The 12,084-nt window shown below is 42.8% G+C and overlaps 1 protein-coding gene across 1 annotated transcript; it reads left to right on the top strand.

Moving 5' to 3' along the window:
* Nucleotides 1-6,655: 6,655 nt before the first annotated feature.
* On the top strand, nt 6,656-8,919 carry LOC109396993 (glutactin-like). The gene is made up of 4 exons (XM_019669313.3): nt 6,656-7,229; nt 7,300-8,190; nt 8,250-8,559; nt 8,616-8,919. Exons 1-4 carry the CDS (start codon nt 6,891-6,893, stop codon nt 8,795-8,797), a joined length of 1,722 nt encoding a protein of 573 aa, XP_019524858.3. The 5' UTR covers nt 6,656-6,890; the 3' UTR covers nt 8,798-8,919.
* The last annotated feature ends 3,165 nt before the right edge of the window (nt 8,920-12,084 follow it).

Below are 12,084 nucleotides of genomic sequence, written 5' to 3'. Positions count from 1 at the left end.
GACCCGTTTCTTCCGGGAGAAAAAGCGCCGCCTGGAAGAAGCGGAGTGCAGGGAAATGGAACTTCTGTGCCGTTCACAGGAAACACGCAAGTTCTACCAGAAGCTCAACGCATCCCGCAAAGGCTACGTGCCGCAAGCCGAAATCTGCAGGAATAAGGACGGGAGACTCCTGACGGACAAATGTGAGGTGATCGAAAGGTGGAAGCAGCACTTCGACGAGCACCTGAATGGCGAAGAGAATGTAGGCACGGAGGACCAAGGCAGCGGAGGAAATGACTATGTTGGTGCAGCAGAGGACGGGAACGAACCAACTCCCACGCTGAGGGAAGTTAAGGATGCCATCCACCAGCTCAAAAACATCAAAGCGGCTGGTAAGGACGGTATCGCAGCAGAACTCATCAAGATGGGCCCGGAAAAGTTGGCCACCTGTCTGCACCAGTTAGTAGTCAAGATCTGGGAAACCGAACAGCTACCGGAGGAGTGGAAGGAAAGGATAATCTCTCCCATCCACAAGAAAGGCGACAAGTTAATGTGTGAGAGCTTTCGAGCGATCACCATTTTGAATGCTGCCTACAAAGTGCTATCCCAGATCATCTTCCGTTGTCTTTCACCTAAAGTAAATGAGTTTGTGGGAAGTTACCAAACCGGTTTCATCGACGGCCGGTCGACAACGGACCAGATCTTCACCGTACGGCAAATCCTCCAGAAACGCCGTGAATACCAGGTCCCAACGCATCACTTGTTTATCGACTTCAAAGTGGCATACGACAGTTTTGACCGCACAGAGCTATGGAAAATTATGGACGAGAACAGCTTTCCCGGGAAGCTGACTAGACTGATAAGAGCAACGATGGACGGTGTGCAGAACAGCGTAAGGATTTCGGGTGAACTATCCAGTTCATTTGAATCTCGACGGGGACTACGACAAGGTGATGGACTTTCCTGCCTACAATTCAACATCGCCCTGGAAGGTGTTATGCGACGAGCCGGGCTCAACAGCCGGGGTACGATCTTCACGAAATCCAGCCAATTTGTCTGTTTTGCGGATGACATGGATATTATTGCTAGAACATTTGGAACGGTGGCAGAGCAGTATACCCGCCTGAAACGTGAAGCAGCAAAGGTCGGACTGGTGGTGAATGCGGCTAAGACAGAGTACATGCTGGTAGGTGGGACTGAGCGAGAAACACCTGTATAAATACCAGGATAAATTCCTAGGGGAATTGCTGAAGGAATCCCTGGAGTATTTCCTGGAAGAATCCCTGGAGGAATCCCTGGACGAATCCCTGAAAGAATTGCTGAAGGAATCCCTGAAGGAATCCCAGAAGGAATCCAAGGAGGAATCCAAGGAGGAATCCCTGGAGGAATCCCTGGAGGAATCCCTGGAGGAATTCGTGGAAAAATTCCTGGAAAAATCTCTGGAAAAATCCCCGAAGGAACTCGTGATGGAATTCCTGAAGACATCCCTGAAGGAATTCCTGGAGGAATCCCTGAAGGAATTCCTGGAGGAATCCCTGAAGGAATTCCTGGAGGAATCCCTGAAGGAATTCCTGGAGGAATCCCTGAAGGAATTCCTGGAGGAATCCCTGAAGGAATTCCTGGAGGAATCCCTGAAGGAATTCCTGGAGGAATCCCTGAAGGAATTCCTGGAGGAATCCCTGAAGGAATTCCTGGAGGAATCCCTGAAGGAATTCCTGGAGGAATCCCTGAAGGAATTCCTGGAGGAATCCCTGAAGGAATTCCTGGAGGAATCCCTGAAGGAATTCCTGGAGGAATCCCTGAAGGAATTCCTGGAGGAATCCCTGAAGAAATTCCTGGAGGAATCCCTGAAGGAATTCATGGATGAATCCCCGAAGGAATCCCCGAAGGAATTCCTGAAGGAATCCCCGAAGGAATTCCTGAAGGAATCCCCGAAGGAATTCCTGAAGGAATCCCCGAAGGAATTCCTGAAGGAATCCCCGAAGGAATTCCTGAAGTAATCCCCGAAGGAATTCATGAAGGAATCCCCGAAGAAATTCCTGAAGGAATCTCTGAAGGAATTCCTGAAGGAATCCCTGAAGAAATTCCTGAAGGAATCCCTGAAGGAATTCCTGAAGAAATCCCTGAAAGAATTCCTGAAGGAATCCCTGAAGGAATTCCTGAAGGAATCCCTGAAGGAATTCCTGAAGGAATCCCTGAAGGAATCCCTGAAGGAATCCCTGAAGGAATTCCTGAAGGAATTCCTGTAGGAATTCCTGAAGAAATCCCTGAAGGAATTCCTGAAGCAATTCCTGAAGGAATTCCTGAAGGAATTCGTGAAGGAATCTATAAAGGAATTCCTGAAGGAATTCGTGAAGGAATCTGTAAAGGAATTCCTGAAGGAGTTCTTGGAGGAATTCCTGAAGGAATTTCTGGAGGAATTCCTGGTAGAATTCCTGAAGGAATTCCTGAAGGAATTCCTGGAGGAATCCCTGAAGGAATTCCTGGAGGAATCCCTGAAGGAATTCCTGGAGGAATCCCTGAAGGAATTCCTGGAGGAATCCCTGAAGGAATTCCTGGAGGAATCCCTGAAGGAATTCCTGGAGGAATCCCTGAAGGAATTCCTGGAGGAATCCCTGGAGGAATCCCTGGAGGAATCCCTGGAGGAATCCCTGGAGGAATCCCTGGAGGAATCCCTGGAGGAATCCCTGGAGGAATCCCTGGAGGAATCCCTGGAGGAATCCCTGGAGGAATCCCTGGAGGAATCCCTGGAGGAGTCCCTGGAGGATTCCCTGGAGGAATCCCTGGAGGAATCCCTGGAGGAATCCCTGGAGGAATCCCTGGAGGAATCCTTGGAGGAATCCCTGGAGGAATCCCTGGAGGAATCCCTGGAGGAATCCCTGGAGGAATCCCTGGAGGAATCCCTGGAGGAATCCCTGGAGGAATCCCTGGAGGAATCCCTGGAGGAATCCCTGGAGGAATCCCTGGAGGAATCCCTGGAGGAATCCCTGGAGGAATCCCTGGAGGAATCCCTGGAGGAATCCCTGGAGGAATCCCTGGAGGAATCCCTGGAGGAATCCCTGGAGGAATCCCTGGAGGAATCCCTGGAGGAATCCCTGGAGGAATCCCTGGAGGAATCCCTGGAGGAATCCCTGGAGGAATCCCTGGAGGAATCCCTGGAGGAATCCCTGGAGGAATCCCTGGAGGAATCCCTGGAGGAATCCCTGGAGGAATCCCTGGAGGAATCCCTGGAGGAATCCCTGGAGGAATCCCTGGAGGAATCCCTGGAGGAATCCCTGGAGGAATCCCTGGAGGAATCCCTGGAGGAATCCCTGGAGGAATCCCTGGAGGAATCCCTGGAGGAATCCCTGGAGGAATCCCTGGAGGAATCCCTGGAGGAATCCCTGGAGGAATCCCTGGAGGAATCCCTGGAGGAATCCCTGGAGGAATCCCTGGAGGAATCCCTGGAGGAATCCCTGGAGGAATCCCTGGAGGAATCCCTGGAGGAATCCCTGGAGGAATCCCTGGAGGAATCCCTGGAGGAATCCCTGGAGGAATCCCTGGAGGAATCCCTGGAGGAATCCCTGGAGGAATCCCTGGAGGAATCCCTGGAGGAATCCCTGGAGGAATCCCTGGAGGAATCCCTGGAGGAATCCCTGGAGGAATCCCTAGAGGAATCCCTAGAGGAATCCCTGGAGGAATCCCTGGAGGAATCCCTGGAGAAATCCCTGGAGAAATCCCTGGAGGAATCCCTGGAGGAAACCCTGGAGGGATCCCTGGAGGAATCCCTGGAGGAAACCCTGGAGGAATCCCTGGAGGAAACCCTGGAGGAATCCCTGGAGGAAACCCTGGAGGGATCCCTGGAGGAATCCCTGGAGGAAACCCTGGAGGGATCCCTGGAGGAATCCCTGTTGTAATCCCTGGAGGAATCCCTGGAGAAATCCCTGGAGGAATCCCTGGATGAATCATGCATCAATCACAAAACTCACAAAAGTGTATCCATATCATGCGACTTTTCGCCCTCCCCACTAACAGAAGTTCCTTCCCGTGACAGTCGTGGAGAAGATGAGATGATGTCGGTCTTTAGTAGCAACGTACGTCACACTAACATTCCTTCCTCTCCCCGATGACCGTAAGGACGTAACTGGCGCCGTTTTTGACCTAATAAAGTTTAGAATTCACGAAAATGTACAATGAGAACGGTAGCTACTGCCAAGCTCCGTTTGTTTATTCCTTGTGCAATTTCGATTGTTCTGGTCCATCACGGAGTAGCAACTACGAATTATACGGTCATCTACCCGAGCAAAGTTTCATAACAACTGGGTAACATACTGTGTTATCTGATATCAAAAACAATTAACTAGATTTGTTCTCATTTTGGCTGAATAAGCAGGTAATATAACAAACATGATAAAAACCAAGTATACCCGTGATGTCATTGAAATATCTCATTATGTTATCATCGAAAGCACCCTGATAACAACTTCTGTAAATCCATCAATTTTATCCAATAGAAAACTCATTTTGTTATCAGAAAGATATTTGCAACGGTCATTGATAACTAACTTCCACTGTTGTTATCGACGATGATACCCCCAATTTGACAGGTATTATAACATGAATCATCAAGTTGAGAACATAAAAATATAAAATGAGTTCTGAAGCGAATCCTAGTTATCAGTTTGTTACTGATCAGTTATTGTACTTTGTTCGGGTATGTTCTACCCAATTAACCATGGTGCTGGATATAGAGCATTAATTTCGCTATACAAATGTATATAATAGAACTATTATATGACATGCGATATAAAGTTGCTTTGTCATATAGGCACCATTAAAGTAAGTTTAAAGTCGAAAGTGGCGCTACTATTGTTGATTTAAAGCAAACTTTACTGTGGTGATTGCTAAAGCATATAAAATGCTTGTACCATATAGCTAATGCAATCAAATCGTATGGAATGCATACATAATGCATCATGTCAAAAAAGAAAAAAGTATGTTTTTCATTTTTCTATCTATTTTTATCTTCTCATGCTTGTTCCGATACTCTCACTTAGATGTTTTTTATTGTATTTCGGGAATTGAACCTCGACTGCTGAAACTGGACCACGATGAAACTCGGATGCGCTAACGCTGTGTGCTACGATACCATGTATTTTGCACCTGGAAAAATGTGCAACATAAGGTAACATTTACTTAGCTTGTGCCTTATTGAGTTGTGTTTTCAGCAACTCTAAAAAAATGTGCTGAGGTCTGAATGGCATCGGTTATCTTACTCTCGAAAATAAATTCGTCTGTGTTGATTCTGTTTTGTTTTTGTTTTCATACGTGCTCACTTCTACCAAAAAAAACAATAAATTAGAAACAATACAAACAGCGCTTTAATCCTTCCTTTTTTTAAATCGGGGCGTTATGTTAAATAAGGAAACCGATACCCCACATAATTTTTGTTCCCTCAGCATCTGATTGTTTTCATGTCCCAACCAGAAACCCAAAAAAACATACATAATATAAATTTTCAACCAGCAACATCTGAGCATGATAATCTAAATGCTACGCAGCAATCCATGAAAATTTTGGTTTGTTTTCCTTTTGTTTTGAATGGTTTTGTTTACAGTTTTTTTTTCCGAACTGAGGGGTATTTTTCTGTTTACAACAAAGGAATTAGTGAAGGCATATATAAAGTAATAAATTCTTGCATTATTGATTGCTATAAAGCTTTAAACATGGTAATGCAATGAATTATTAAACAACGGCCCTATAGAACTATACAGAACTGTCAAAATCTCGTAGTGCTTCAATGCTTTCATAATGTAGATTAAACGCTGTATTACTTGACAGATGTAAAATAAAAGTAATCTTGCATTAGCTAAACTATAATACGATTGAATTAATATTATGATATAATGCTTGTGGTTACATACTTGGGTATTCTCTAAGCTCTAATAACATTGGAACCTTATAAATGTCAACGCCCCACGTTGCACAAAAGCACAACATAAATTAATATTTAACACAAAACAGTTATATTTTATGTAATGTTGGGAAAACACAATGTCGTATAATTTATTTCAAAAATGAATTCCAAAGTATAATATGGAAACAAATTTCAAATTGGTTGAAAATTTAGAAATTTGTTAGAGTTAATTAAGAGCATTGCTTTAAATACTCGAAAATTCAACTCCAAAGCTTCTGCGACACCTGTAAATCTCAATTGGCTCAAACTTGCTTTATCTTTTTATGTAACTCGAATCTTGAAGAGCACGCGAGTTTCAATGTCCAACAATTTAAGAAAAAAAATAGTCGCACCCTAGTCTACATTGATTTTGGCAAGATTATATCATGCATTTTTACCATTCATACCGCGCAGGATTAGAACGACATAAGGTACATTGGATTAAAATGAAACTTGGTGTTTGGAAAAGGTTTTTACATTTAAATTGTTTATCATGATGATCATCATTATCGTGTTAACCCGCTAATTTATTTTACCCCACCCGTGTCAACTTTCCCCGGTGTAACGTAGTAGAAGTAGTAACGCGTTAGTTCTCAGATATTGATACGACGATGCACTACAGTTGAAAATCCCAATCGATTCGATTCGTTACAACCAATACCAATCAGCCTGCACCAACATCAATCAATCATTTCTTCGGCTGTCCACCAATAAACACCAACTCGCCCGGTGCACTACCTAGGTATATCCTGTCATTTTGTGACGCTTCTTTACAAACTGATAAAAGCCAACCATCGGGTTTCGTAGTATCACACTGACCGGCCCGACATCGTACACTAACGACACACAAGATAAAAGAGCACCCGACAAGGGGCCCTGCCATCATTAGACGAAAAATCGTGCTCCAGTTCGGTTCGAACATTTTTTAGGGAGGTTACTCATCGCACTGCGGATAGATAACCAGTCCAACCAAGAGATGTGTTTGAAGTTCATAAAAGTGGTGTTAATCATTTCCGGTGCGATTTCCTGTTTCGGACAGCACGAGACACCGACTGTGAATATACAGGGTCTGGGCAGTGTTCAGGGTTCGATTGGGCATACGGCGTGGACAAGTCGGACGATCTATGAATTTCAAGGGATTCCGTACGGTGAAGCCCCGGTTGGTACGCTTAGGTTCAAACCAACGGTGAAGGTATCGCCATGGGGTGGCACTCGAGATGCTTCAAAACCTGGTACTCGGTGTCCACAGATTGAGGAGGACTACGTCAACGTGGAAAACGAGGACTGCCTCACTTTATCGGTGTACTCGAATAGTGTGAGTGACGCAGGAGCTGGAGTGTGTGATAAACGAATATGTTGATTTATCGGTTTTCAATTGGTTCCAGTTGGACGCGGTTCGACCGGTGATGGTGTTTATTCACGGCGGTTGGTTCTTCTTTGGGGGTGCCGACGAATACAAGCCGAACTACCTTTTGGAATCGGATATTGTCTTGGTGGTGATCCAATATCGTTTGGGACCACTAGGGTTCTTGAGTACCATGACGGAAGAAATTCCCGGAAACGTCGGAATGCTAGATGTGATAACTGCTCTGGAGTGGGTTCAGCAGTATATTGGATACTTTGGCGGGAACAGCTCTCAAGTGACGATCTTTGGCGAATCAGCCGGTGCAGCTGCTGTATCAGCATTGCTACACAGCCCACTGGTACAATCTAGAACGACGCCGTTATTTCAGAAGGCTATCATGCAGTCAGGATCAGTTTTTACGCCATGGGCTATGAGCGACACTCCACTAGAAGGGACAACGGATATCGCTGCAAGACTTGGCTGTACTGGAGTTGCCGTAGAACAGTGTCTTCGTGAGGTTCCCATCCGAAACCTTCTGGAGGCGTTCGGCACTCATCGCGAGCAAACCATAGTTAATCGTGGATATCCTTACGTGGCGGGAACTGGCATTGTAGTGGGGGGTCCTTCACCTCTATTCCCGGAACATCCAAAGCGTTACCTGGACAATGCCAACAAGGACCTTGCCATTATGGCTGGAACAACCTCACAGGAGGGCTTATTTTTGCTAGATGAACTACATCGACTTCAACCTCATTTGCTACAGACTCTGAATACCTCGCACGCTCTGCTGCACTACGTTCGTACACTGCACGAAAAATTCGGACATTCCAAGTTCGACGGATCGTTGGAAAGCTACGCCATAGGGCACAACTTCCTGGTGCGTGAAACGGAACGACTGGACTGGAAAAACCTGGCATCCGCTTTTACGGACGTAAGTCTTTTCATACTTTAGTAATCCAAATGTATCCCAAACATATTCAATTCCAACAGATTTGCGGCATCCACGGTATCAAAGCTCCGGTGATGAATGAAATTCATGCCTTTTCCCGCGTTAACCCCGGCAACGTTTATCTGTACAGTTTCGACTATGCAAGTGTAGTGACTCGGATGCCTGAGGCAGTGCCGTTTCCTCACGAAAGGCCAGTTGACCATGGAGAAGATCTCAAGTATCTGTTTCCGAGAGAGAATCTAGATGAAGCGGATATCGTGATGGCAAAGGCCATGGTTCAACTGTGGACATCGTTTGCCACCAGGGGAGTTCCCGCAGCGAAACAAGTTGGCTACTGGCCACCGACAGACCGTGAGTTTTTTGTAGACTGTGATGCAGTGGCAAATTAATTTTACCATGTTTTTCAGGATTGTTCGGGCCATATTTAAAAATCAACACGGAGAGCGAACAGCGAAACTACTACCTCAATGAGTTCTTCGCTACTTCTGACAAATACCGAGTATACGGAGCCGGAAGTCGGGTCGCAGTTTCTGTGGGATCTATCGTGACAATTTTGATCGTGAGTTTGACTGTGAGCTTGTTCGTCTAGTAAGCGACTGTGAAATTTTATTCAGTTTGTATTTTATAATTAGTGTTCTGATTTGATCTGCATGAATGTAACTGTTTCTCAACTGACGTATTAAACGTATTAAACGATATCAACAGCTCCAATCATTCGTTATCTTTTTTCTTCTTGATTTCCCTTAGAAATAATTATTCATCTCAAAAGGCTGGATTATATTATGACGTCAACAATCTACAACAAGAGGTGCAACAATACTCAATTTACGGTTGCCTCACTTCATCCTCGGTCACGCCTAATGCTCACAAGCTTATTCATGGTCCGCTCGTCGTGTTCTTTGCGCTCGAAACTTGTTTGTATCAACCGGATCTGTGGCGAACAGCAAACTTTATTGGGATATCGTCCGACATTCTCGGACCATGCCCTTCCTACCGTATCCTTCCGACTTTGACCAGCTAGCTGTAGCTGCTGGATGATGGGTTCGCCACAGCATTCTCCTTCACACCGCCAAATATATTATTTTGAAGTTTTTTGCTCACGCTTTCATTCCTAATGGTGTAAGAGAAAAAAAATAACTTTATGAAGGGCGAAAGAGCCTTTTATATTATCTATAGTTATTGATCATCGGAATTTTCTAAGGACTTGTTTCCGGTCTCATAAGTATATGAAAAGTTTCCTGTACCATTTTTCATAATATTGTTCTTCCCCAATTTGTAAGAATAATTCACTTTTTTATACTATCCCTTTCGTGACGAAACAGCACAATTGTGCTGTTTAACCATACTAGTTTAGCACATTTTTTTCATCTGTTTAGTCTTTGTTTCATTTAATGTATATGATTCTGATAACACAGCGCAACATTTTTTTTGTCTCAAGAGCAAACTTATGTGTCTCTGACAGATTTTGGGCCGTTGAATCCGAATCTCGGCTCAGATTTGCTCCAGCACGTCACAATTTTGAGCTATACCTCAATTTATAGAGCAAAATATGCGATTTTGGGCTTTTTTGACTGCAAGCCATTAAGCATGGATATATATTTTTTAACCAATCAAAGCATAAATTGGTCAATTAACATCTAAACAAACGACTCATGCAAAATATTTCGTTTTACCAAATCAAATTTGATAGATTTAAGCATTTTAAGGACAGACTTGTTGGAATCCCAATATGGCCGCCACAATGGCCGACTTTAGCACCTACTCACGATTTTGAGGGCACAAATCTCTTCGTAAACAAAATTAGCGCACCTGAGCTTCTTATTTTAAGCTTATTACAAGTGAGCAAGAACAGAATAATAAAATGTACTGTTGTTTGCAGCTTGCTTCTTGAAATTTGTGCATCTGAAGTTTTGATGCACTGTTGAACCGGGATTTCAAGACGTTTGTCCTTAAGTCAGTATATAAACTTGCATGCAACTTTTGGAGGGTGACTTGTATGGGAAATATTCAACATACCATAAGCCGCTTAAAACTATCAAATTCGACTTGGTAAAACGAAATATTTTGCATGAGTCGTTAATTTAGATGTGAATTGACCAATTTATGCTTTGATTGCTTAAAAAAATATAAATCCATGCTTAATGGCGTGTAGTCAAAAAAGCCGAAAATCGCATACTTTGCCCTATAAATTGAGGTATAGCTCAAAATTGTGACGTGCTGGAGCAAATCTGAGCCCGGATTCGGATTCAGCGGCCCAAAATCTATCAGAGACACATAAGTTTGCTCTTGAGACAGATTAAAAGTTATTTTTTGTTACGCTGTGTAATTGTACCATTACTTATACTTGTCTGTGTGTAAGCAAACTTTTGTTTACGTATTACGTTGCAAATCTAATTCACCATAACAAGGTAAACAAAAAGTAAACAAAAACCGTAGAACATGAAAAAGTTTTATCTGTCGCATATTTCTTATTTCTGATTTATCCAGGTAAGCAAAGCTAGAAATAGAAAGATAAAGAGTATTTCTTCCAAATGGTGAAGAAAAAGTATTGTTTTGATAGAAAGTTTAACCCTCCAACATCCAAATTTTATCCTTCCAGGACGCGCGCCATCAAGCAACCGAAACTTCACCGCGCTCGCGCTGTATACGACGAGCGAGGTGTTTTGGTAGTGCTGTACTTTTTACAACAGCGCGCATCCCGAAGGGTTAAATTTCCATTTTTCGTCATCTAAAATCGATTTAAACATGTTTTGGAAGGTGATTCTTTTTCTCAATTTGATGAATTTTGTGAATTGCTTGAATCTTGGTCAATTTAGCATGGTTGGGAAAGAAGCCAACTTGGGGTTGAATAGCTTTAAAAAAAATACCCCGAGAATACGTAAGTTCCCCTATGCCAATGAATTGGAAACGTCTCAAACGATTATTTAAGAATATTTTGCATGGATTTTTTTTTAGAAATCCTCTGGTGATTTCTTCAAACACTCTTTATGAGATTCCTTCAGAGAACCATCGAAAGATTCATTTAAAAACCATATATGGATGTCTTCAGAAACCCTCCATGAATTTTCAAGAATTTATACCAGGTATACTTTGAGAGATTTCTCTGAGAAATCCTCCAAGAATTCTTTCAATGGTTTCTTAAGAAAATTCATAGTTTCGTTTAAATTCATTGCCAAAGTTATCTAGAGATAAAATCAGAAAAAAAACAGTGGCTCTTTTATGAAACCTTTCCAGAATTCCATTAGATATTGCTCCATGGATTCCTTTACAAAATTCTCCAGGAATTTCGTTCGGAAGGTTCTCTACGGATTTCTTTTGAAAGTTCTTTACATGGATTGCTTAAGATTTTAGTTTCTCAATTTTTCATCGGAATTTTAATAGAGGAGCCTTTAAAAGTTTCTTCAAAAATTTCCCTGTATAAGCCATAAAATGCTTAAAAAATCTTTTTTTTCTCAGGAATCCGTACGAGAATCATCAAAAAAAGTAGTGCCAAGAATTATTTTACGAAATCATTCAAGGATTCTTCCAGAAATGATGCGTTTCTTTAGCAACAAAAATATTCCCAAAAATATATTCAGAAAATCTTCCACAGACTCCGTTAGAAATTTTTACATAGATTCCTTCAGAGATTCTCCCAGGAATTCTTAAAAAAAAAACCTGGAATCTTCCATAAATTGTTCCAGTGGATTGCGCAGAAAATTTTCCAGAGATTCCTTCAGAAATTTGTTCATGCATTTTTTTTTTCAGAAAGTCCACCCGAGATTTATTCAGGAATTGAGATTCCAACGGATCTTCCGGCATGAATGTGTCAAAAAATCCCTTATAACACTTCTGGATATACCTTTGGAAACTCCCAGAAGAAATTCTGGAATAGAA

Source organism: Aedes albopictus, chromosome 3 (genome assembly GCF_035046485.1).
Source record: "Aedes albopictus strain Foshan chromosome 3, AalbF5, whole genome shotgun sequence".
Classification (NCBI taxonomy): domain Eukaryota; kingdom Metazoa; phylum Arthropoda; class Insecta; order Diptera; family Culicidae; genus Aedes; species Aedes albopictus.
The sequence above is the reverse complement of the archived record's forward strand: the minus strand, read 5'-3'. Positions and strand labels throughout refer to the sequence as shown.

Excerpts from the sequence above, each read along its gene's own strand:
- LOC109396993 (XM_019669313.3), top strand. The coding sequence starts at position 6,891 with ATGTGTTTGAAGTTCATAAAAGTGGTGTTAATCATTTCCGGTGCGATT. Across the intron at positions 7,230-7,299 it reads TATCGGTGTACTCGAATAGT|TTGGACGCGGTTCGACCGGT; the intron begins GTGAGTGACGCA and ends AATTGGTTCCAG. Across the intron at positions 8,191-8,249 it reads TGGCATCCGCTTTTACGGAC|ATTTGCGGCATCCACGGTAT; the intron begins GTAAGTCTTTTC and ends CAATTCCAACAG.